Source organism: Chroicocephalus ridibundus, chromosome 4 (genome assembly GCF_963924245.1).
Source record: "Chroicocephalus ridibundus chromosome 4, bChrRid1.1, whole genome shotgun sequence".
Lineage (NCBI taxonomy): Eukaryota > Metazoa > Chordata > Aves > Charadriiformes > Laridae > Chroicocephalus > Chroicocephalus ridibundus.
The window spans coordinates 21877878-21905114 of NC_086287.1; the positions used below are offsets into that span (position 1 = coordinate 21877878).

Consider the following 27237-nt stretch of genomic DNA (forward strand, 5'->3'; position numbering starts at 1 on the left):
CGTAAGCATTCATTTGATGCCAGCTACGTTTAACAAAATGTTATCATAGCAACACTGATCAGAGCTTAGAGGATGAACTCTGGTTCGTTCCCTGGAAAAAAAAATAAATCCTGTACTAAGTGACAGCGAGATTAACAGAAGCAAACCTCGGCTCAAATTGTCAAGATAAAAACTGAAAAAACTTGTGTCTTACCTAGTTGAACAGCCTCTTCAATAATCTTTTTATTCAGATTCATGGCTCTCTGATCTGTTACTATGGCAACCTCTTTCTCCAAGGCCTGCAATATAGCTGCAATAGCGAGGGCTCCTGGGGGCCCATCATTTTCTTCCGGCGGCTCGTAAGTGAAGTGGGTAGGAAATCCAGTCGTTATCAGCACCGACCGAGCGTGGGAGATGGACAGGCAAGCCTTCAGCAGCTCGTCCTGGCGGTGTAGATGAATTATACCCCGATCTCCTATAAAAGTGTTTTTAAAGAGAGCAGTACATTTCAACACATCATTCTCCTTTTGAAGTTTCTGTGTGGGTGAACCTGCATGCTTTATTGATGTAAAATGGGTTAAAAAAAAAAAAAAAAAAAGACAAAGAAAAACCTCTGGTCAAAGGCAGGAATTGGGGTAATTTCCTCAGGAAACCTAGGAAGGTGTAGGATATGAGTAATGGAGGTAATGGGCTGTGCTTCCAGGTTAAGAATTTCAGTTAACCGGATTTTGAAAATTACTACACCTAGCATTTCTAGGTATTGGTGTAAACAGCTTTTTCTTTTTCTGAGAGCTTATTGCGTATTGTTTCCCTTCCTTTGGCCCTCTGCCTTCCTCTGATCTGTGGTGACAGTCACGCTAGACCACGCCTAGCTACTGAAGCTAGATTGCAACTCGGGCACCCCAGATCTTGCAGAAGTTTTGATGCAGACTTCAGACGAGTAAGCTGGTCCTTTTTCTCTGTTTAACTCTATTCCCTTAGGGAAAAGCTAACTCCCAAATAAATTCCATTTAATGAAATGATTAACCACAGAAGTGAGGTTTCAGAGACACTGTAAGTTACCAGGGGACTTTATAAACTCAATGAATACAGCGGTATCCGTGTGACTGCTAAAAGATCTCGTAACACTTCACGTAGTAGAGAACCACGTTATCCGACCATGAGAAATAGGTGAATATTAACAGATGTCTCTTCTCGTGGGTCAGTCCCTAAAAAGGTAACACCGCGTTATCTCTGTATGTCTTTCATTGTTCAAACCCTTCCTATCCCCCTCCCTTCCCTGGCACTCGGAAACACAAGTTCACTGCACAGTCCTTTTGCTTTGCCAACACTCCTGAAAAACACAAATTCCAGCACGATGTGCTGATATTCATGGGCTGATAGCGAGAGGTTAAGTCCTCCCTACTGTTTTCTAGCCTCCTCACATCTTCATCTTTCTCACCATCCTCCCCTCACCCCTGCGCTTTCCTCTTTTTGTCCTCAAGTTCCCCTTTGCCGTTTCTCCCTCTGTTCCTCCTCATAAGACACAGGCAATATATAGACAATGAATCATAGAATCATAGGGTTGGAAGGCACCTCTGGAGATCATCTAGTCCAACCACCTGCCAGAGCAGGGTCACCCAGAGCAGGCTGCACAGGAACGCGTCCAGGCAGGTTTTGAATGTCTCCAGAGTTGGAGACTCCACCATCTCTCTGGGCAGCCTGTGCCAGTGCTCTGCCATCCTCAAAGGAAAGAAGTTCCTCCTCATGTTTAGGTGGAACTTCCTGTGGTCAAGTTTGTGCCCATTACCTCTTGTCCTGTCCCCAGGCACCACTGAAAAGAGTCTGGCCCCACCCTCCTGACACCCACCCTTTAAGTATTTATAGGCATTGATAAGATCCCCCCTCAGCCGTCTTTTTTCCAGACTGAAGAGACCCAAATCCCTCCGTCTTTCTTCATAAGAGAGGTGTTCCAGTCCCTTAATCATCTTGGTAGCTCTCTGCTGCACCCTCTCCAGCAGTTCCCTGTCCTGAACACAGGAAAAAGTTCTGAGCAAAACTTAAGTAATAGAAGCAGGGAATATTAGTCTCTGAGACAGTGGGGTATATTATCTGAGATAAAGTACTGTACTCTCCTCTAGCAATGGAGCGAGGCTAACTCTTAAGTTAGGTCCTGTATTTCTGCAGAGCATGGCATTGCGCCAAGCTGAACTCCAGGGAGTGGGAAAAGGAGAGGCCTTGTGAGTAAAAATAAACAGACCCAAACATATGCACACAGCCCAAACCAGGAGCTTGGGAGAGCTGGGCGTAAGCTGTTTTCCACTGCTGCCTACAGAGAATCTCAGAAAATTTATGGGAAACTGAGATCAGAATTTACAGCAGGCAGAGGGGACTAATTCAGTGTGTATTTTAGGAATGGTTGCGCTATTCAGTTTGTCTTTATTTCCCTCTCGTCTTCTTTGTGCACACATGCAGCCCTACCTGTCAACTTGCTGTGGTGATCAGGTCACTTTGGTCCATCACACAACACCTCAGTGACGAACACGTCAGCAGAGCTTGATGTAACTCCATCCATCCGAGAGGGACATTTGAAAAGCACAGGCAGCTACTAGAATTTTCTGGTAGTCATGAATACATGTAAAGACATGTGCTATTCACTCAACAGTGAATTCCCATGTAGCAGCTACCAGCACGCCGACGTGCCCTGTACTTTACGCACCCATTTCAGTTTTATTCAGTAAGAGTTCTTGTTCCCTGTGGACTCTCCAGTCTGCTGTAAACCTTGCTGCTTCTGTGTACTTTGGTATTACACAGTCATCAAGATCAGATATTCCATTACCCATAAGGTTGAATGGTTTTGGCCAGACTCTGATATCAAGTACAGTAACAGAAAATGTAAGACCTAGTTACAGTAACGCACCGTATTCCACAAAGAATTTTTTTAAATCGCCTTTAGATTCTTACTGTGTTCTTGAACGTTACGAATATCTATAAGAGCGGGATAGGTCATATCTACCTCATAACAAGTCCTCTAAAGGAAGAGAGGTTTTGTTTTTACCTGGATCTATTCCAATTAAGGTCTCTAGATTCTTTATCTTTTGGGCTGCTTCTGCTGAGACAATACTATAATGCAGAGGATCTTGAGAAATGCAGTGGACTTGTGGGACTTCTCTTGAGGATCTGACTGTGACGTTGTCATTCTTTAGGTCGGTGATGAACATGCAGCCAGGAGAATGAGTAAAAGCTAATGGAGCTCCTAAAACATATGAAAAAACTTCAATTAAACACGTTGTTATTGCAATATATTGAAATATCAGACTGATAAAATAGCAAAAAGCTATTTAATTTAACAACACAGAGTCCTTGCTTGATGGCACTTATATCATAACAACAGGTGATACTTTAAGTTACACTGCAGCAATTAAGACACTTTGAGAAAGAAACGTTTGCGTAAACATCTGAATGTTTTCACTTTTCAAAAGCTCACATGAGTAGCTGAGATCAGGTTTTTCTACAATATCTCCTTTGGTATAAACTTGAGGCAACTTAAGAAGTGAACACTGGTACCCTCCAAGGAAGTCTGTCAGGAATTGGCAAGTCTGAAAATTGGGTTTGACACGCATGAAGAAATTAGTGCATTGATGTAAGAACAAGTTAATGTTTAAGTTTGCACAGTGTGTTGGTGATATCGTTTCCATGGGAATAAACTAATTTTTGAGGTTCTAGAGTGCTACTGAAAGTTACAGTGTCTCTCTCCTACCTTTGAATATCCTTGTAATAGAGATATCAAAAAACTATGCCAAATACTGCCTGATGGCTAGTAGTAGTCCTTTATCAGATTAAGAAAATGGGCAATAGCATCTCTGCACAGTGTCTTGCTAACCTAACTAGGAGACCTATAAACTTGCAGGGAAAAATGACAAAAAGTGACCAGTAAGCCTTAGCAAAGGGAATCTGAGTAGCGTCTGAAACCCTGGTGAACAATATGCTTATTTAGACCTGACAGCACAGTAGTTGCCTAAGCTGAAAATATTTGCTGACCTTATAATAATTCTAGAAATCTTGATCTAAACGATCATTGATTTGGCAAAATTGGTATGCTGTTGAATAAATCACAACTGGTACAAGCAAAATCTTTGTTAGGATGCTGAAAAGGAAGTATTTCTTAAACAAGTATGTATGTGCTTGGTTTGTGCTAGATCTGTTGGGAGTTTACGGCTAGTCAGTTTAAAAGCAGCTGGGGAACGTGGTTTTTGAGGTTTAATACACCTCACCAAACCATGCAAGTAGACAATATTTTTGTGAGAAGCTAGCAGATTCATCTAAAGTATGGGTACTGGTGGTATGTCAGAATTTTAACTACTTAGATGAGAAAGGAGCACAGAAAGATACAAACTGACAAAAATTCCTGGAATGCATTAATGACAACTGGTTTTAATACAGAAAATGGAGACACAAACAAAAGTTAAAGCCAGTTCCAGGCAAAAGCAGAATAGACAGCTGCTTTGGGCAACAGATTGTGGAGAGGTTGGCAATTTTTTTCTCCTCTTTCCCTGCAACACGGATGTATGAGGAAGAGGAATAAAACTGCTGGAGAACACAGGAAAGAGCGGGATTTTCAGTTTGGATTGGAGACTGAAGAAAAGGGGTTGTATGTAAGAAAGGAGAAAGAAGTCTCTGCTCCGAGTGCTGAACACATTTACAGCAGGCGTTGAGAGCAGTTTAGCTAAACATCTGTAAGAAACCACAAGGACACGGCGGATCCTGCAAAGACAGAAGGACAAGCAGGTGACCACCCAAGGCTCTCCCAGTTAGCTTCTTTTTCAGTAAGAGCTATAATATGAGATTTCGTTCTACATTAGCGATTTAGAGCAGTATATAATGCTGTCACTATGGTTTAGTTGCTTTTTCTTGCCCTTTTTTCTCATGCCTGTGCTAAACGACTGGGTAAAGTGCAGGACAGCTCTGTGTGGAGGGCAAAATTTCACTTACGTAAAGTGTGTCACATTTACTTCATTTTAGAACCAAACCTAAAAGCTCAAAATTCTTTTCCAGGTCAATCAATTTGCTAGCTCTTAACTACAATTTGGAAAGATTTCTGGCTGCTTTTTTTTTTTTTCTTTTTTCCCTTTATTGTTGTTTTACTGCGGTGTAATACCAAATAATATTTTACAAAGAAGAAGCTTAAAAAAGAATGCCTTTAAACTCCTAGTTTTTAATAATACTTAAAGAAGATGTTTTGATGCAGCCAGAGCTTTAGGTTTCTGCCTTTAAAATACTCAAACAAAAGTGATGGAATTTCAGTAAGAACTTCCTTGGATGTAGACCTGTATTTCACAATGGAAAATGGTCCTGCTAAAGGTTTTCTTGTTTGGCTGGGGTGTTTTTTTACTCGCCCTAGAATCAAGCCTGCCACTCAGCCAAGTCATTCAGTCCACATTTAAAAAAAACCAAACAAAACCAACCAACCAAAACAGGGGTGGGGTGGGGGGTGTGGGGTGTAGAGAAAAAGAGATTGAAGGATTATTTTTAAAGAGTCTCCAAATACAGTACATACTGCAGTTGATGACTGCTTCTACTCCCGTTACTCCACAGGCCCAAAACACTGGAATATCACCAGGGTGAAGGTGAACTGGATCTCCGTAATCTGGTTTGGAAAGATCTTGTATTCCCAGCAGACCTGGAATTGATCAAAAATGAAATCATGAGAGATTCCAATGAAGCAGTACTACTGGGGAGCCGGGGGGGACACGGGACCCCAGAGGTCACTCAGTGACACTAAGCTAGACAGACACTAAGCTTGCAACAGTGACAGGGCCCTGACACTGAAGTGGCACGTTTAGTTTGCCTTTGAGTGCATGTCCCCAGAACCTGAGCTGACTTATCTTTCCTTTTTGTACTTGATGACATCAGTAAAAATGTATTCCCTCTATTTCTGCGACAGAACACAAGCTAGACGTGCGTGCTGAGCTTCCAAGATATTATAAATCTTCTCTGTCAACAGAAGAACCATATTCACAACACTGGCAAACGTGGATAAATGACTGTAATGCATAATGGGTTCTTTCTAGAACGTGTTTTTCTACTGCTTTAGCTTCCTACGTTCTTCAGCTAGAACAAGCAACCGTTCTTCTACCTCTCTGGGTTAGATAACTACATCTGACTCTAGCCCAGCTTTCACTAACTTGTCTTTTGCTTTATTCTAACAATTACTTGTAATATTCTGGGACATTCTAAGCACTTTGTCTCTTCCCTTAGTTTTAAATTCTTCAGACGCTTTAATATACCAGTCTTTCCCACAATTAATTTATATAATCTGTATATATAATCACTTACTGTTTTCTGTTAAAAATAAATAAATAAATAGTGGAGTCCCTTACTTGTCCAATCATCTTGTTCCTCTACTCAAAGTAATGACTTATTACTAGTTCCTCAGATTTAAGGACTCTGACCAAATACATTACTGGGGTGTACTGGTACCAGTGACATCTCCTTCCATGCTCTGCAACGTGATCCTTTGGTGTATGCAGCCCATGAGTCTACTGATTGACAAATTTCTGTCAGCAGAGGGGAATCTTTTTTTATTGTGATCTATCTTCATCTTACAGGTGTTTGGTTTTGGTTTTTTTTCCAAACACCCTCCTGTTTTACAATTTTTTTTTCAGTCTTCCCTTGCAAAGAATAGGCCTATACTTGTTTGAGCTGGATTTTTAAAAAAAATATATTCTTTTCGTATTTCTATTTATTCTGTCTTCAGTGTTGTGCTCGAATGTATCCTATTTCAGTATTTTTAAAAATTATGCAGTATTTACTTTCACAGTCATCCGCTAAGACACAAAATGCATCCACACATAGTTCTCCCCATGCTGTCAATCATTGCCACCCTGTCACTGGAATCTCTGACAGCAAGAAAGTATTCACATATAAATGAAACTGCATATATTTTAGAAAAATGTGATTACAATCTTTTACCAAAGCCACCCCTGCTATATAACTTAATTTATCAACATCAGACAGCTATCTTTTATCCAAGAAATCTTCAAAACCTACTTTTTTCTTTCTTTCTTCAATTCAGGTTTGTGACCATTAGAAAGGAATAAAGCACAATAAATTTACTGGTGCAGGTATTTCAGTCCTACCACTTCCCATGGTTCCCCCCTTCATTTTTATACAGAGTAAAGTACACGCAGAGCGAAATACGAAAAGCACTGACCAGGGTCACCTATGTGAACTGGTGCTCCGTGGGCTTCTTTTAATTTGGATGTTGCTAGTACAGCTGCTTCCAACTTGCTTTCAGGAATAGGTCTCATTGTGACTACTAAGTTGCAGCAAAAAGTAGAAATGCTGTAGCACGGCACAGCTGTCTGGTAGTTTAAAAGAATCCAAGGTGTTAGCAGGGATATTGAATAATACTTCTAAAGTATTAGAAGAAATAAATCTAAAACTTTGTGCTGTACTTGAGTTTAGAAGGGCTAAGTACTAACATTCATTTTAAATCCTTTTAAAAAAAAAAATACCCCATAGTAGTTGTGTTTTGTTTTGTTTTAAGATTCAGCAGTGCAGGAATGAAACATTCCATCCTTGAGCTTCTTCACACAGATCACTAAAATTTTCAACGTTACGCATTTCTTGCTTCGGTACATGCAGCATACAGTGTGGTGAGCTCAGTGTATTCTGAATGTTGTCAGGCAGCAACAGTGTGCTCCCTATGCAGAAAGGGGAAGAGCTAAGAAAAAGTATCACACAGCGACAGACCTGCTTCGTCTGAATCAATCCTCCGTATTTGAATTCAGGGGAGCTACAGTGCTCCGTAATGTGGAAGGGTCAGGAACTGCTGCTGGCAAGACCCGCACCTGCAGAACCAGCACGCGGGTTCCACGCGTACAAAATCTTTTTGTGCCCCTAGAAAGGTTCCATGGAATTCGTCGCCCTCGCTGACTGGGTGCTGAAGCACCTTTTCTCTTCAGAAATAAAGCGGTTCGGCTTTTTAGAACAAAATGTCTGATATCAAAGTTGCACTTGAACATAAACAAGATACGTAAACAGCTAGGACTGCATAGAAAAATGTTCATTAACAGTCTTTATGATAAAAATCATTATACCTGTCACTCAAGAAATACGCTGTACAGTTCTTCACAGTATTGATGTTCTATAAACTATGAAATTTTCCTAATTCTGAAATGTTGTAAGCAGATACATAGTTGTATTTTTTTTTCTTTAAGCTTGGTAGAAGGACTCATAAATGAGATACATTTGTGCCTTCATTTTAACCAGGAGTATAGCAAAGGGATTGTGAAACAATAACACTGAAAGCAGAAACAAACTTTGTCTGGTGGAACAGCATACACGCGTATATGAAAAAGGCACGCGGATGTGTATTTAAGTGTTCTTACTGCTAAAGGGTCTACCTACTGGAGCCAGAATTATTCTAGGACTTCTGCCGACACCAAACTCTGAACTATAAACTTTCTGAGCACAGTTATAATTTTCAGTGCTACGGTAGATACCTGAAGTTTTTAGGAACAGCTTCTGTCCACAGATCTGGGTTCATAGTAAATAGGCAGTTTAGAGGCTCTGCTGTCACCGGAGAAAACCAAAATGTGGCTGTCATACTTGCAGAAGAAACTGCTACCGTCACGGCTCATAAAAGGAATATTCCTGCTGCAAGCCAGAGCTGGTATGGCGAGCAGGACGCGTACAAAGGCACGGTCAGAACAGGGCATGGGGCATTGGCTGAAATGGAGAAGGCAAACCAGAACAGAATCCAAGCGAAATGGCTGCCGTGGCAGGCAAGGAAAAACTTTGTCACCATAAGTGAACAAAAAATCCGACTGGCCTTTCAGAAAGTTGAGAAAAGCACTGAACTGAGGCTGAGCGCGTTTTCCCCTGTATTTTTATGCACTCAGCACTAGCACGTGCCTGAAGTTATTACGCATGTAGGAAAAAAAAGATTCTGATTTTGAGCAATAGGTAAACGCACATAACGTGAACACGGACAAATACTCAAAGGCAAAGTTAAGACAGAGACTGTGTGTGTGCACATGTACTTACCTTATACATGCTTACGTTACGTTTTTGCTCAACATTTCTTACAGGAATGCCAGCGTTTTGGACTGCTTTTTCAAAAGAGAAGCTGCAGCCTAAATAAAACGTCACCATGTCCTTAAGTTGTTCAGAATACTCCTTTAGGCTTTTCAATGTTCCAGTGCAAGCTCCATGCTCATATACTCTGTACTGTAGGCAGTCAGTTCTAGTGAAATAAGAATTTATCACAGCTTTATCACATGTTTTGAAAACAAGGTGACTTGTTTGAATTGACATTATTCAAACCACAAGATACAGCCTACGTTATCCATTTCTTTTCTTTCTGAGTAACAACGAAACAAACACGTGCAAGAACCCCAGAACACCTTATTCTGCACAAAAACAAGACAGTAAACAGAAAATGTTAGAGTTTGGTATTTGTTAGGCTTTATAGGAAAATGTCCCTTATATGTATCTTGTCTCAGGGCTTAAAAAATTGGGGAGCTGTTTTAAGTCTTGTTTTTAGCGTTTACTCCAGGAGTACATCCTTTAAATTTCAGAGACCCTACAAATACCATGCAGTCGCCATGCCTGCGTTACTACTAAATAAAACAAAGGTAAAACCCTATTATTTCATTCCGCTGGCTCAGACTGCAAAATATTCAGAAATTACACAGTTTCACTTTTGCATTAGAGAAATACTTGTAATACTTATAATTATCATAACATGTTTCTCAAGAACAAGACGATCAGGCTGTTATACCCATGCATAGTTTTCATGCAAAGGTGAAACTCCAAGAAAAGAAACTTGTTCAAAATGTACAACAGTGTGAGCAGGCTGTTCCCTGAAGCCCTCCTAATCACCACCAGCGTTCACTGCAGAACTTAGAGAAGCAGAGTCGGTCCGTAGTTACCTGATATCAGAATCACTACTCAGAGAAGGACATTTCCAATCACCTGGTTTACTTCTGTACAGCAGCGGCAGGGGTCCAGCGTTCGCATGGCAGAACTTCTCGAAGTCATCAGCCAGGGACTTGTGCAGAATCACGACATTGGCCTGTTTATAGCCTGAAATGGTGAAAGGTAGGAATGACCAGTTATTAATTCAGCTTTTTGTTTGTGAAACAGTAACTTTTCTTGTATAGATTTCTTTAGATGGTCTATAAAAAATTGCCTTAAGGAAATTTTTGATCCTAAACTCCGTAATTAAATTAAACAAGGTTTTGAAATGTTTTAAAAATCCTAGCTAGATTTACTCTGTATGTGAATTTGTTCACAGCTAAAATACTTGGCAGTCAAGGGCAGTACTACAATATGAAGACAGCATAATTACTTTAATAAACACTTCTATGAATTTATATATAAACATAATCTATTACCTAACCTGGAAAATTAGTATTCTATAGGAAAATGCTTTACTTTGCAAATGTTAGCACAGACCCAAAGAAAGGCTATTGCATACCACACTTTCACAATTTATTTTTTTTTCATTTAATACCTAGCTATAAATCATGGCTGATCCAACAGTAAACTGGTATCTTGACATTATTTAGACCATTCTTTAGAGTTTGTTGGCTAGGGAATTTTACTGTAGGCTGCAATTTAACAGACATAATTATAGCTCAGGAATAAACTCTTGCCTGTCACACCGAATCTCAGTCATTTCTACTATTTCTAATTTAAAAAACTAAAATGAACAGAACTGCTACACTTTCTTCATTTGGAATCATCTTTGATTTAAAAGGTTAAAAGCTTCTAAAGACATTGACATTTTTGCAATGCGTATCAATGAAGAAAGTTCACATTCATTTATTTAGCAAAAATGTATCTTCTAAACAGTAGTAGTTAATACCAATGCCGTTTTCATTTTCCTGCATGTAAATACCAACTGTTCAAATACAGAGAGGAAATCTGGAGTACAGCTAGTCTGTGGTGTATAAAACTGCCAATTGACAGTCCCTGTATTGATGTCTTGAAAAGTTATTACCGTGTCTGATATCAGATAGGTGAGTAAGAGGCTGCACAGAAGCTCTTACTTTCTTAAATACTGCAGTAGTCTGTCATCCAAGATGCAATCATTTAGTTGAAACCAATGATCCGCCTTAAAAGGCTATAGAAAATCAGCCAAATCTTACTCTTGACCAAAGCTAACAAAGAAACCAAAAGATAAAATTCTATTCCCGATGGAAAAATGCAAAGCAAAGGCTGAGGTACGCATGTATTTGCATACTGAATGTGCCCACAAACTGCTCTCTTGGGAGTACTCAGCACAAAAATCCATTTTATTACTAGCAAAAGTTACTAAATACAGAAACAGTTTCTTGCTAAATACAGAAATACATTTTTGTTAAACAAACATACTAAATTTACCACTGAATAAAATACTACATTCAGCTACGCCTCAATTTCATTCCCTCCTATCCATATGAAATCCACAGGCACTTTCTACTTTGCTGGCAATATTCACAAATTCTTAAAATTATGCTTTTAGTCAGTGCGCTCAACTCAGACGACACTGAATTTAAAATACTAGTCACAGCTGTGACTAGCTGTAACCTGTAGGTAACATTCAGGTATTCTATAAACTCAGGAAGCTTCGTTATAACTCTCTGACAACTTTATTGCTCCTGCTGACAACTATCCTTACTTTCTTTATAGATGAAAAGATATTTTTCCCTTTCCATATCAGCTTACATATATACTTGCAGTATGTATCCATCATTACGACTATATTCACGAACCTGGACGTGCTGATCAGCCCATGCATTAATCCAACACAGTCATGTTCCAGTTCAGAGAAACCGAGCAAGAGGTTTTAATTTCTTTGGTGAATGACAATGAGGGCAGTAAGAAATAATTATTTAAATAGTGTATCACCCAGCAGCGTAAGACAATTTTAAGGATTTTGAGACATTCCAATTACCTTAGCTTTTTTAGTCTTTGCATAATGGAGCTATATGCTCATGGCTAGAAGCCTGAACTTGTTTCGTATATAAACATCTTTTTCAAGTGTTAAAACTAACGTACTTAAAACTACTGCAGTGATACATGCACTTAAAAAGACAGTGGGGGCAAACTGCAGATTATTAACATAATAACACGTATTCCATTAGTATTTTTTAAATTATGTACCGATGCAAAAAAACCCATAACTTCAAGACTCACTATGCTTCTATAAAATGACCCTTAATGTTCTTATGTTATAGTAATGCTACTACGTGAAGCTTTGTTGATCAGCTACTTGCCACAGTATTTTTAGTTAAGTTCCATTTTAAACTTGATCACAACAATGACACAGACTTCTCTGCTTCTGTAAAAGTCCAGCTATGACGGGCAAGACAGGAAGCAACTTTCCAGAATGCATTCAGTTATCCGAGTATAAAACTATTTTTTCTTGCTGAGTCAGTAATTTCCAACTTCTGCAACGAATGAAGCAGAAAACCACTTCTGTAACTACACATCTTTCATTCTTCCCCAAAGCGTATCCGACGCGCTAAGTAAAGCAAGGTCTCTGTGAAGAACATAGTATGTCATCCTACAAATGTGGTGGTAATATATGCAAGAAAAGCCAGATTTGGTTAAAGATTTTTCAAATATTTTCTGCGTCCATAATTTCTCAATGACATAACTGGGAGCTGAGGGATGCACTGCAAACTTTGAAAACAAAGTCCGTGTACTTTACACGGGTAGGATGATATATTTTCCCTGACATAGCTTTATGATTTAACAACACGGTGTCAGGTGCTTACAATAACACCCAAGTGACTTAAGAACATTAGTCGACATTTTATTCTGTTTTACTTCAGTGCTTTTGATATTCCTACATTCCTCCACAAACAAACAAAAAAAAGAAAATACATAGCTGTGAATCTAAAATGGAGTCAGTTTTGCACTGAAGAGCTGTTAGGTTTACCTACCCTCCGCCATTCCAGAAGTATTACTGATACTGAGTCTGTTGCATCGAATTATTCTTCTTAGCACATGGGGAAGGAGAGATTTCAAGCCTCCCGTCACAAACATCTCTTCAGCCTTAACAGAAAGAAAATTAGAAATTTAAACACAAAGCACTTTTTTTTTTTTTTGACATTTTAAATTCTGATTTGCTGGAGAACTTAGCTTAAGTTTCTTCCTTGTGCTTCACCGCAGATATTATCACTGGGAAATTCTAAGTTATAACCCAAAAGGCAGATCAAAGTCAAAAGGTTATTTCACTGATATTTTATGACTAGATGCAAACCGAATCTTTCATTAAATTAGCCAGACGTGTACTTTAGCATTCGGGATAAAATGCAAAGTTTTGCTGGCCTGTAATGTAAGAAACAGATTTCTTTCCTCCCTGATAAATATTAATTTCCTAGAGTATTCGCTTTTCCAAAATTCCTTGTAACTTTAAAATTGCAAAAGCACAAATGAATTAAACTACCAAGCTATAATCTGTAATGCTACTTCTCTGTTCAAAATGCTTTTAGACAATCAGCAATGCAATCTTGCAGTAAAGAGAGAAATATATTCACAAAATGTCCTTCTAACACATTCCACACATATTATACTTTTCAGGTATTAATTGTGTAGAAGTGAATACTCCTGTGGCTATTCTTCCACTGGGAAAGCAGGCACATAGATGTTTAATCCACTTGTCATACAATCTGGAGTAGGAACAGAGATAAGTACTGACTCTGACTCTTTTTATAAATCTGACTCTTTTTATATCTTTTGGAGATTTAAGATATCTTTTTCTGCAATCTAGTCAAAGTTCACACAAAGATTTCTCCCGAACCTAAACTACCTAATAACTAAAAAGCGTTTCTTACATCACTATTAGGAAAAAGTAAAAGATAGCTCAGGGTAAAATAATAACCTGGCTGCTTATGATTCTAACCTTGGTCACTTTTAAGTAAAAAAACTAAACTATCCTCCAAGTAATCAGTTTACCAACCTCCAAATTTTTCTTTGATTCAGAAGAAGCCATTCTTGATGTCATTCATAAGAAGTAATAAATATGATAGAAGCTGTGCTGCTGTTTTTAAAAGATGCTGGTAAATTAATATATGATGAGATGATTCAACCTTCTAGCAAAAGTTAACTTTTCTGTTAAAGGTCCACAGTTTTTGTACTATAACTACGATAGTACAAAGTGTTACTTTCACTCCACAGTGGAGTGGAATATAAGTGAAACGCTTTATCGTGAAAATTTATACCTCTGAGCAACTCATTCCTTAATTAACTTGAAGTAAAAGTGATGTGTTTTGACTGAAATCACACTCTCATCATAGGTTGTCTGTCCAAAATGTTTCCCAAAGCTTGCAGAATTCTGAGAGGTTAAGTTGGTCTATTCTTAGTTCTGAAATTTTTATATAACATTGTCAGCCAAAATAAATTAATTTGGATGTTTTTTCTGAACGCTAACTACTTTCTAACTCTTCTCATCTTTTCTGCTTTTACATTATCACTCTGTATGCTGCACAAAAAATTACAAAATCATGAACAATTCCAAACACACACTTTAAAGATAACAAGAAATTGGATTTAGAATTATAGCTGAGCTCTAATCCAGGCCTCTAAGTGCCAATTTAAGAGACATTATTCTTACTGCAAAGAGAACTTTCTAATACCAGTCTGGAATTATTCATTCAAGAGGTTTCAAATTAAATACAGTGATCCTAATTAAAAATTCCAGATTTCTTCATTAGATTATTTCAGATTGTTTTTCTTGGTTTCTGAGCATCTTCAAAACCATTTAAATCATCTGTAAGATTTATGGCCTTAAGAACTACTAGCTTGGATTTGAAAGGCAGACTGAAGTTCAGGAAACTAGTCGGGGACAAAGGCTGTCTTCAGCTAGGTGTGTTACCACAAATGCCCTGGTCTGCTGTTGGGCAAGCCTGATTCTCCCCTCATAAAGTGTGTGCCCAGTAGCAGAAATGGAAGTACCTATAGGATTTTATCAGCAACAATTTAGGCTCCGAAAAGTTTTAGGTTCATATGACAGCAAGTGGCTAACAAGCTACAGAACTGTGAATATCAATAGTGACGAAATGTTGGCTTTAAGTACCTTACAGAAGTACTTGGGCTTGTAGCTCCTATCTGTGAACCTAGCAGAGGTTTTTTAACTCCTTTCGATTTGCTTGGAGATACCTACCATTATCTGAAACCATCAGCTATCTCATGGGGCTATGTTGGATCATGATATAGATAAAGACAGGGTGCAGCATAAGTGTTAAAAAGCCCTTAAGAGAAGATGCTGACAGAGCTCATGAGATGGCTGTTGTACCTGAGGGCATCCTATGTGATGTCCCCTCACTGAGGGACTCTAAGATCTGGCTTTCCAGTCTGCGTTGCCTTTAATGGAATGAAGCTCTAAAGCAGACTTGATAGAACCCTGGGTAACTAGCATTTGAAAATCAGTTCATTTACTGGCTGCATAATGACAAACTTCATACTTAAAGCACTTGGTCTGGAAAAACCCTTGTTCTAAGTCATGTTGCCCACATTGGACTTCCTGACTTACAATACCAATAACCAATATTATAAAGCTTCATAGCACTGAAGTGTCAAGATCAGTCTTGAAGAATCTTTTCTTCCACATTAAAAGCACAAAATCCACTTTTCTTTCTTTTTAGAGGTTTACATGAACATTCAATGTATTTCATGTGTATTTTGAGTTTTACATACTGAACGTAAATTAATACATATTCAAATATATTGCTGTCCAACACATTGAAATGACACTTCCCCACTATTGATTCGTGGGCACCTGCCATATCCTGAGCTGCACTTCCAGATCTTGCCAAGGATGATAGAGCTTCAAAGCTGGAAAGAGATGATAATGTACAAGAACGATCTATAAGAATGATGTAGGAAGCTGTGTGATCAGACAATGATGGCGGTATGGCATATGCCATATCAGTAGTTCAGAATAATGAACCAACTTGTCAGAAACCATATTGTATTGAAATTATTTTATATTAAAAAGATATAAGTGTTCAGGGAAAAAACCTTTCTTTGCATCAAAGTGGCAGTCAGGAAGTGCAGGTATGTACCAGCTTTGGTAAAAGTTCTGAATGGATCTTGGGTCTGGTTTTAATAAGTAATGCAAAATTGTTAGGTGACATCTTCATTTAGCAGATACCTGCGTGGCACCATTCCAATAGACTTAAGCAGATACACACTCCCTGATTGATTTGGTCCAGCTGATTTGCAAAATATCCCATTACCTAGACAATAATATTTTCAGGAAGGCCAGATTTGGAGGGTGAATATTATTTTTTTTTTTATTCAGAAATTGTGATCCATTGTTGCCAGGTGAAGCTCTAAGTCATTCACCGTTTGTAGAGGCTGTTCTCAGCGCACTAGTTGAGTACGGCTGAGTGGGTGCAGTGAGGTGCTGATCTTTGCTGAGGTGACTGGAACAGGACTGGTTCTAAGCCTCATCTTTATAACTGATTGTAAAGAATATGCACTATTTATTTCCCCTGAATCCCACAACTCATGCTAGGAAAAATGCACGTTGTGAGGAACGTTACTGTATCTTGTTGAAAACCCCTGCTGCTCTCAAGAGGCGTACCCTTGACTGTCGTACCACTTAGAGATTCACTAGTTTCTATCTTTAAGCCTTGCCTGATAAAAAAGTTAGTTACTGTATATCAAGGTAACAGTTAAATATTCAATAGTAATGCTTGGAAAAAGTGACCAATACCATCCACCTTTGCCAAATAATCTGCAACTCAACACGAAGCAAGAAAAATGCAGCTCCATACAGGATGTAATAAAGAGGTTGCCTTGTCTTTCAGAGGACTTCTGTGATGGGCAATGTAGCCTCTTTGCATCACCCTGTTGTTTGCGTGTCTCAGGCTATTTCTTGTTTCCTCCCTCTTTCTTTTGTCTACAGTGTGCCTCTGTCTCTGTCTTTTTCCTCCCCGAGTTCAGACTTCTGTCTCCACGAGTCCAAGCTGGACTGACCTTCATAGGGCTTGCTTCCTTGGTTTGCCTGGCAGCATCCTTTGGCAATATAGGAATTCAGATGCCTTCTCTCCTCTCACTTTGTAATTTATGTACTTGCTGTATCTCTCAATTGTACCTTAAACTCTCTCTCAATTTTAAGCCTTAAATGAGCTTTTCCTGTTCTCGGTCTGAGACAAAATAATCTACCTTCAGAAATCATAAAACACAATAAATGCACAAATGGTTTCCTAGACTTGTAAGACTCCTCTGAACCTCAATACCTACACCTACACGTAGAGAGACATATACACACACCTTTTTAATATTACAGATAGGCTTGGATTAAGCATAATTTTTCTAATTATTTCTTCCTTAATTTTTGACAGTGGAAACACCAGCTCGCCTTGCAAAGTTATGTACCTTTACATTAAACTGCTGATTGAGCTATAGTTTATAAAGCACTTTATAAACTGCAGAGCATAATCTCTTTAGAGAAGGAAGTAATTCTGTATCACCTTAGAGCTTTCAGAATGAAAAAGTGAATCTGTAAATTTCGCAGATATTTAAATATGAGCATAGACTCTTTTCAGGCCCACACTGTAAATTATTCATTACCCAAGAAAATGGAAAAATGTCATTTAAGTGTCAGAAAGATTACACTTTGAGATGCGGTGGGTGTGTCCATGCCGCTGTGCTAAACCACGCCAGATAAAAATGAATCAAAAATTTACATAATAACACAAAAGGATTAAAACACCCTTGAGAAGTGTCAGTGGGACTGCTTTGCCTTTACAGGTGTGAGGTAAATTCATGAAATAAAACCAAAACCATATAGTATTTCTGTGGTTTTAAAGATGGACCGCCTGAGAATAAACAGCCTGTAAAAAGTACCGCTGGTAAGAGTCAGTTTGAAGACTGCGAAGTAGTTAACACCAGTTTCTGATGCCACAGATTACAGGTTTGTTTCTGCATTGGTATTGATACACTAATAAGAATATGGTTTAATGCAGCGACTTTTCAAAGTGTAATGCAGAGACTTGCTTACAAGGAGCCCAAAGACTCTTACGAAATACAGCCTTGCATTGTTTCTATCACTTTTGTCCTAGTTTCAGTTTAAAGTTTGACAATAAGAATGGGTGATGGCACGTACAGGTTCATTGGCCAAAAAAGTGCAGGGGTCACCATTTAACACTGCTGGGCAGGTTTTTTCAGATACTGTCACACAGACAGCTCACCCAAAGCTACTGCTGCACCAACAGGAACAGCAGGGTAACGTGAAACATGAGCCAGCCCCACAGGCTGCCTTTACTGATACATAATAGAAAGCAATCTGAACTAATTATAATCTAACAAACCCTTTGTGTACTATGCCTTGCCCTAGTATGAGTATGGTTACAGAGGTTTGTTAACGCAAACATGGTTTAAAATGACCTGTTGCTTAATCATCGAGCTGATTTGAAATTCTGCCAAGAGACTTCTGTGAAAAATACAAACCTCTGAAAATTTACTCCATTTGATTTTCCAACCGGGTCTCTCAGTTATACTTGTGATGTTTTATTTGAAGAATCAATTAATGATCCATTTTCTCCCCATCTGCTATGAATCATTTCAAAGCACAGAAGTGCTTCGTGTATCATTCCAAAGAGGAAGTGCTTTGTGTATTTTCAGACAGGGGCTCATGCAGCAAATTAAGATTTAACTTTACACTTGAAATACAGGGCATCTGCCTTTGAAGTTTATGCACCTTTAGATGAGGGCTGCAAATAGAAATTTAAATGAGTTTCCATTAGTGTTCTCTGTGCTGTTTAAAGCAGCTAGCCTATACTCAAGATCCTACAGATTGTGTCAGGATGAGAAACTGATGATAGAATCAATGAATCTTTGATGCAATCTTGTTTACTCGCAAAAAAGACACACAACGTTTATTTGCTCCCAGTATATTAAGAAAAAAACAACAGAAAGCAATTACCAGCAGCCATTTCAGACAGCACTGCCTGTTAGCGTGACATGTCTTGCACAGGCTCCCTGAACTTCCACCACCGCGTTTGTATTTTACACTTGACTTCTGCTCTGGGACAAAACAAATTGTTTCTCAGGTGGCGTAATATGGGCAGAGACTAGAGAATAGTTCACAGCGGGGCCCTGCCCTTGCATGGCCACAATCTGTCTAAGACGTCGATTGTTTAGGCTTTTTTATCCTGCAAAGGATGAGGTCTCACGACTTCATGCACCCTTCCAACCCCTTGGGTCATATCCTAATACCTGCATACCTTGCCCCATCACCTTACAAAAACACAGAACTAACAAGCTTTAGAGCAGCCACCTCATTTACACGCAGCTTTGGCAAGATACTGTACACAGATAAGAGGAGATAAGGGCCTTTATCGAGATTTAAAAATGCCACTTTCATGCCTTTGACTTTGCTGAGAGGAATACTCACCAGCTGCAGTAAGAAGAGACAGCAAATGATCTACCAGAGGTTGTTTTCATATAAGATGACAAGAAGCGCTTATTCAACTTCAAGAAATTGAAAAAAAACATGAGGGCGGTATTTAAATATAGTTTCCCAATCTACACTGAGCTACGGATCTTTAGAATTGCTCCACAATTCTCTGGGCTGGGTCCAGCCACCAGTTCTCTGTCTTGGCCTCTTCTGACGCTGAGACAGCCCAAGGGTGCAGGAGGACCTTGCCTGCAGGCCACCAATGCCAGTCTCTCGCCTGCCCTGCGAAGCAGCACTGCCCAGCCAGCAGAGTACTGCGTGCTGCAGCCACAGTGATGAGTATTGGCTGGATAAAAAATTCCTGAAGTGAGGAAAATTTTTCTTTCCACTTCTTACTTGTGTAGAATGAAAGTGGAAGTCCAAAGGACAAAGTACAGTGACTTGCATTGCTTTGTTTGCAAGGCAGCAGCCACAGGTGCTTATTTTGATAAGAAAATATGTCCCCGCCTAGGTTACACCCAGTCACGTCATGCACGGTCACAGGGCTGACAAGGTGCCCGTTCCTCCCAAGGAATTCCATCCAGAGGTAAGTAGGTGAGTGATGTTCTGCTCCCTACACACCATAAGATTAGTACCATGCTCCCAAAAAAAAACGTGCCATGCTCCTGCTGTCATGTCATTCAGGCTACTCCCAGGATTACGCCATTTCTTTTGGGTTCACATGTCTGCCAGCAGGTGCTAAGTCACTGCATCCATTGCTCCTCACTAAGCAATTCTCCTTAGATATGGTCACTAAAGGAATGATTGCAGCCTATGTATTTACACAAAGATAGTGTCCTGGAAATGTGGATGTCTTAGTAGGCTGTGCCTGGGGAACCTCCAGTGAATTTTACCTCTCCAAACACTACCAAGCACAAACACCTTTGCCTCCACAAACACCTCTGATAGAGACATACTGACTTTTGTTGTTCCACTGATTCCTTCAGCTCTTAGACCAAGAAGACTGTGAAGAGCTCAAAAGGACCAAGCATCATTTCCCTGATGAAACGCCTGGCTTATGTGGTGCCGTTTGGATAACCAGGTGAATCGGTGGCAGGCTCTGCAGGAATACCTCACTGCAACTGCCAGGAGTAAGTGTAGACAAAGTGCTGTTAGCAACTGTGCTATGTGATGGTGCTCGGACTGCTATTTTATCTTGGAGTATCCACTCTGCGCATATATTAAATGTTAATCTGCGTCAAGGATGCCTGAACAGCTTTGTTCTGCAGCATCCATTCCAACTGGAAAGGCTCCATGAAGTTTCAGACAGGTTACGGCTGCACTACTATGTTTTCATTACTGCATACCTGACAACTATGGTATTACGTGGCAACTATAGTTGTCATGATGATCTGGAAAATGTCCCTTGATGGTCTGTTGGTGCAGCCAGGTACCTGCAAGAGTTCAGGGCCTGACTGGCCAACACTGAGTAAAGCAGCATGATGAAAAGGAATAGTGATAGGCAGTAATATCAATCATCAGACTTATGCTCTACGTCTGACAGTGACCGCAATCCCTATGGAGAAGAGAGTGCTGCTTTGTCCCTAGTGAAGATGTCCAAGCTCTAGAAACCACAGATGTTACACACTTATTTGGTAGACTACATCACAGAGCACATAAATCATCAATGACAATGTTCACCATCAATAACAATGTTCACCAACTTGAGAACAAGTATTTGCAGAGTTAGTGAGTTATAATCCTGGACAGTCGAAGCACCTTGTAAGCACCTTGTAGTGGGAGCCAAATGAAGATCTGTATGTAATTCATAGCTCTTCTTCCCCTGCCTATACTGAGATAATATAAGACTCCATGCCACGTGAACCTTTGAGGACCTCAGCTTGGCAGTAACGCGGAGGATGGAAGACCTCGGATGATGTGGCAGTTCAAGCAAGCAAATGAGAGTGTTGCTACGCTGATTGTTCAGCTATCTGTAGGAATCAGGAATGACCTAGTTTTATAGACAAATGGCAATCACACTAACCATGGGAAGAGAGGTTCTGCAAGCGGTGTGTTGGTGCTGCAGAGTACCAACAGTGCCTGAACTCATAACAGTCATTCAAGACCAGCATATGATATAATTCCACTGGGCAACTGTCCTCATCCACCAGAATAATCCTTGACGAAGCAGAGAATGAGCTACCCTATAGCCATACGCTGCAATGGTGCCTACTGTCTAGAAGAAAGATGGGCTTGAACTGAAGCATTGTGTTCTGAAAAGGAAATCCCCTATTACCTTCCACTTTTAAATTGAGGGAAAGGATACAGGCCCTTACCAAACTGTCCCATACAGCCTGACCCCGCAGCATGGGGATGATTCAGATGCAGCCAGTCTATCATGGTAACCTCAGAGCATCACTGTTGGTGGCAGCAGCACCATGGCTGTGCAGCAAATGCAAGGGAGAAGCTTAGAAATTTTGCTAGGCTTGGGTCCTAACACAGGTCACGTGAAGAACTCATATAAATTTCTGGTTGCAGACTAGATCAGGTATCAGATGACTAAATGCTGTCACTCTGTTAGCTAATTCAGCAGCTAATACAATACACTACTGTGTTCAATGCAGTTACAGCAGAGAGAGTGAATATCTCAAACCGCTGCCTTCATCTGCAGTTTCAGCAGAGAACTCAAGATGTTGAAAAAATACACAGTTCACCTCTCTAGCTCATAGAATGCATCCTGAACTTTTACTGCTTTTCCCTGTTTCATGGGTAAATAGAGCAAGACCTGTAGGCCTATCATTGTCATACCTTTTATCACCGTTAAAATACTTTTTTTTAAAGCAGCTTGGTGTTAAAGATATGACTCATAATGCTGCAGCATCAGTTAGCTGACTTGAAAGAGATGTTAATGTCATAATTTTGATTTTCATTACCAACAATAAGAAGGTAAAGGGCTGAAAATGTCTTACAGATCTATCACCTCATTTTATATTTTTAAAATATAAATAAGCTACAGAGGTTGGTGTGCTCTACTTCCACAATTCCATTTTAATACAGATTTGAGCCCATGTTTTGTATAGAAGCAACACAGAACAAAATTTAAGCTGTTTTATTTATTTAGGGTTTTGTTCCCAGATACAGTTGAGCTAATACGCATAAAACTTTGTCTCAGAGCTTAGAGTTTAAGGACTCAAACCCATAGTACTTCTACGAATACAAGTAACAGAGATAAGTAGATAAGTAGTCCTACTGAGTTCAAGGACAGATGAAGTGCTTAAACATTTGCTGTATTGTACTTCATCTGCATAAGTGTTTGCATACGAGCCATATACTATACACAGATGTAAGTAAAGAAAGATGTGACAGAAAAGTTAAAAGTAAGGACAAAAGAAGATACAAGCAATACACAGAAGCAATACACATGCTTTTTATAAACACGTGTATGGAACAAGCTAACACCCCCGGTATAATTTAATTAGTTTTGATGAACCATGCAGTTCTGAAACAAGGTTTAGCTCTTTGTCTGCTTAGGAACTATTGATCCTATTTTCTGTGTACGTGCCAGATAATTGCAATAATGTACCTTAAAATTCCATAGCTTCTGTTTAGGAGGTGCTTTAAGATATTAAGTTTTGCATAACCATTTTTGTTCTTGGATTTTTTTTCATGTAACTTACTATATATCCTAAGTATGGAGAGTTTTGTTTTATTTTGTTTTCAAATGGGAAAAGACTCTTGGCTTGTTTGAGCATTGGGTTTTGATCTGGCTTAATTTTCCTCCTTCTCTGAAATGTATTTTCACTTTCCATTACATCATAGTGCTTTAAGAGTTTCATGGTGTGGATTAATGCACAAATAAAGTCCAAATAATTAAAAATATTATTAGAACAGTATTCTCCAGAGGATAGGATTAAAGCTACATCAAGCCCAGTATCTTGACTTTGACAGTGGCCAATAATGCATACACAAGGAAGAGTTTAAAATCAGAGCAAATATTGACAAAACTTAGCTGGTAGATTCTTCCGGCATTCCATGACCCACTGTGGTTCAGGAACTTCGAAGCTAAGGGTGATTTCTTTGTTTGCAGAGGTTAACATAAAAACTGATAGCCAAGTGGACTTTATCCCATATAACTGCAGTTTGCAGCACATCATATGGATTCCAGTAGCTACATCCTAAATTAATTTACTTGGGGAACTGTCTAGATGAAAAAGCCAAGAATCTTGCATGGATTGTTTTATTAGGCTTCCAGTTCCAAAGCTAACATATTTAAAAGTAACAAAACTATCTTTATATTAGAATGCAATCTACAAACACAGACATTCCTTTAATCCTAATTCCATAAATATATATCCTCTTCAGACAAGCATCTTAGAAGAGTGTTCCAAATACAATTAATTAGCTATTACCAGTAATATCTTCTCCCAAAGAAGGGTAAGACTACACAGTATATGCAATGAAAAAAGATAAGACATTAAAAGCACTCCGCAGCTTGCATTAATGGGCTCCAAATCTAAATGTACAATTAAAATAGAGCATTCACATTTGTAAACACTAAACTGTGAAAAATCTATGGGATTTGTCTCCAAAAGATTAGTCAAATGTGTGGGGTTTTGATTGTGGGGGAAAGGGAGTAGTGAGTTTGGCTGAAACATAGGCCTATTTAGCTAGCTTCTCTTTTAATATAATTACTGTGCAAACACATTTTTGGGACCACCTAAAATTTTGAAAATGGAGTGAGTATCCAGGATCAGCATTTCTGGACCAAAAAAGACAAATCCGCAAAACAGGTAATTGCTTGGCTACTTGGAAATAAAAACAAACAAACAAAAATCATATACAGCAGGATATATTGCATGATATATCGTTATATCATACCTATCAGGGAGTATTTTTAATAATAGGTGAAGATGGAAATTTATCATTTGAATATAGGCTGAAGGTGTTTCTCACCACAGAAAGAAGAGAGGGGATTTAATCAGCTCAAAGGAAGGTGAACAGGCTTCAGTTACTAGAACCTGCTACAATTTCCAGTCAGGCTGATGGAGCAGTAGAGGACTGCTATTAAAAAAATAGTTACTACTACTAAAACATTTGAAAAGATGATGGTAGCTAACGACTTTCAAACTCCATTCTCTCCATTTTCCCTAACGGAAATCTTTTCTCCATTCTCATACTACTTGTCTTTGTAAATTAACTGACTTTGACATTGGCAGTTTGCTATACAAGGCTAATTTTAAATCTCTTAAGCACTTCAAACTGCAGATATGTGATATATACAATCATTGTGTCCATGGGAAAACTGTCACAAATAATGCAAGTTCACTGGAGCATGAAATACAAGACTGGAAAGAAGTGAGACTTTCTTGCTTGACATCAAAAATATAGTTTACCAGAAGGCATATAAAAGAATATGAAACAATATATAAAAATTAGCAAGTCTGTGTCCTCCTGATCAAACAATAAACATGCTTTTTTTTTTTCCCCATTTACTGGAAAGTTTAAAAACTAAGCATTCTGAGTAGATCCAGCTTCCGTTTGGAAAATATTACACAATATTTTCCAGTCCTTTTGAAGAAGGAAAGCATTGCAATCAGTACATGCTTTCAAACTCTAGGCAAAAAAAGTGTGCATATATATATATTTAATATATATGCATTCATTCCATCGCTGATCATATAAAGCAAACTGTTTTCAATTACAGAGGGTTATTTCAAGACTGCATAAATTTAACAGAATAAAAGACAGTCCCAAATGGGTATCTTATAGTTTAAAGAATAGAATGATCTGTTATGTGAGTTTTCCATGGTTACTAGAGTATACGAAAGAAAATATGCAAAACAAAGTATATTAAGCAGGCATTGTTTAGGATATAATCTATGTATATTAAAAATAGCTAAGAATATTAACAGACATTGGGTTCACGAGCTCTGCCGAAGCCATACAACTCAAATGTCTGTCATAAACAGGAACAGAGAGGCTACCATGCTTATAGATGGCCCATTTTGTTCCCTATAGACGTGTATTTTTGATGGACCACCAACTTCTGATCTTTAGAGTAACTATCAGCTTCAGTGAAAAAGTCAAAGTTTTCCCAGTTCTCAGTTGTGCTCTAAGGGCTTCCATCACAGCGCATTAATGAGAAATTGGTGGTGGGGCCGGGGGGGGCACCTTTCTGTTCTGGGTCTGGCTTCCCGGCTACAGCAAGAGCTCTTCAGCATTAAAGAAGTAATTCTGTTACTTTGGTATTTGCTATCCAAAAGCAATTACTTTATCTTATGTATAAAGAGATGTCATCTCTTACCTGCACTGAACAGTGCAGGTCCTATGACTAAAACCATAAGCGTATGTCTCTCAATTTAAACTTCTGCTTGAAAACAACCTCAGCACCACCTATAAAAGATCATTTAGAATTAATTCATTAGATCTTTTTTGTAATAAATCAGAATAGATCTTTTTGTTATAAATCAGAATACCTTTGTGGCTTCCTTGAAACAGCCTATGAATGTTGTAGGTAGCTTGACTGCTGGGATATTTACTATATGAAGATGTGGATTTAACAGGTAGATGCAAGAACAGCAAAAAAAACAGGAAAGACAAGAGATAAGCCTCTCTTAAGTAAATAGCTAAAGATTAGCAGTGAACATTCTATGAATGGGGGATGGTAAGATTATTAATCAGATGGGTAGGCAGACTTTCTTCAAATGTTTTGGTTTTATCGTTATGCTAGACAAGGCTCTGTTTTAATAAGACTACATGATTTCTGTATTTGTCACTTTTAAGAATCTCAGCAGGAATGAAGTTTCCAAACCCGAACAGAACAACCGGATGAATAGGGCCCAAACTGACTGAATTGTAGCCCAAAGTTTCGACTATATAAGAAGATGCACTGTGAAGCTTCAACCCAGAAAGGTAAAAGCATTAAAAGGAAGAGATGAGCGATGATGTACAACTATGACAGTAACATCCCTGACTCTCTCACTGAAGACAAGTGAACGCTGCTGCTCCTGTAGCAGAAGCAGGGAGTGGGGGGAAGGCTGCTCTCCTGGGGCCTGTAGGTGGGTGAGAGAAGGCAGTTACTTCTGCAGAGAAAAAGAGGCACTGGGAAGATTAGGCAACCGGTGCCTTACAGGAGGAATGATTACTTTTTCATGGGATATCTGAAGTCAGAAAGGGTACATAAAAGGCTACAGAAAGCACGGTCCTGCTCTGGCTTGAAACACAAGATTAAATAAAGGATTAACACTCGCTCTGGGTTTGACAAAAGCAGGGAGAGACGCATGATTTTTGCAGAAATCCCTTTCACCTCCTCCCTATATATCCATCAAAGGATAGCGCTCCATGACTGCAGTGGGTTCATGTCCAATCCCGAACGATTTATAATTCTGTTGCTTTAGTACTTGCTATCCAAAAGCAATTATTTTATTGTATGTATAAACCAAACCAGGACCTCATGCTTGTCCACTGTCTTCAATCACAAAGCTTTCTAAAGAAAAATACTGTCACACAGTGGAACAATTTAACCAATTTATTATCTAAAGACTTAGGAAAATAATGGAAAACATCTCACAGCAACTCACTACCACTCAAACCCAAATGCTTTGGTGGGAAGACATCATAAGGCCATGCTGCAGATATATGTTACTCAGAAAACAAGTGATTAAGTTAAATTCATATCCTAACTTCTCTGCATATTACAAGTAATTCTAAGAATCTGTGGGGTTTGCCTCATTTGACTTCCCATTTTGAAGATGCATCTCACTAGCATTGTAGGAAGGTAACACTGACTCCAATGGGAAGCAAATCACTTACTACAGAGTTTCTGTAATGACACAGTGGATTTGGTGTAATAAAATATGGTTGAATAGGAATGTGTTCTTTTGAAGCTGGAG

General features: G+C 38.9%; 1 protein-coding gene across 5 annotated transcripts in view; it reads right to left on the reverse strand.

Moving 5' to 3' along the window:
• The window catches only part of DGLUCY (D-glutamate cyclase), a 48121-nt gene that overhangs the window by 13370 nt on the left and 7514 nt on the right, over nucleotides 1–27237 (reverse strand). For 2 of the 5 annotated variants that reach the window (XM_063334366.1, XM_063334363.1), the window contains exons 1-8: nucleotides 13919–14026; nucleotides 12900–13011; nucleotides 9897–10050; nucleotides 9010–9208; nucleotides 7172–7322; nucleotides 5516–5638; nucleotides 3017–3214; nucleotides 194–454 (exon numbers count right to left, since the gene is read on the reverse strand). In XM_063334366.1, coding sequence (XP_063190436.1) covers nucleotides 194–454; nucleotides 3017–3214; nucleotides 5516–5638; nucleotides 7172–7322; nucleotides 9010–9208; nucleotides 9897–10050; nucleotides 12900–13011; nucleotides 13919–13963 — 1243 coding nt within the window. In that variant the 5' untranslated portion in view covers nucleotides 13964–14026. Of the gene's footprint in view, nucleotides 1–193; nucleotides 455–3016; nucleotides 3215–5515; nucleotides 5639–7171; nucleotides 7323–9009; nucleotides 9209–9896; nucleotides 10051–12899; nucleotides 13012–13918; nucleotides 14027–27237 lie in introns of those variants that run through there. The other 3 variants (XM_063334364.1, XM_063334365.1, XM_063334367.1) reach the window with 2 other exon arrangements.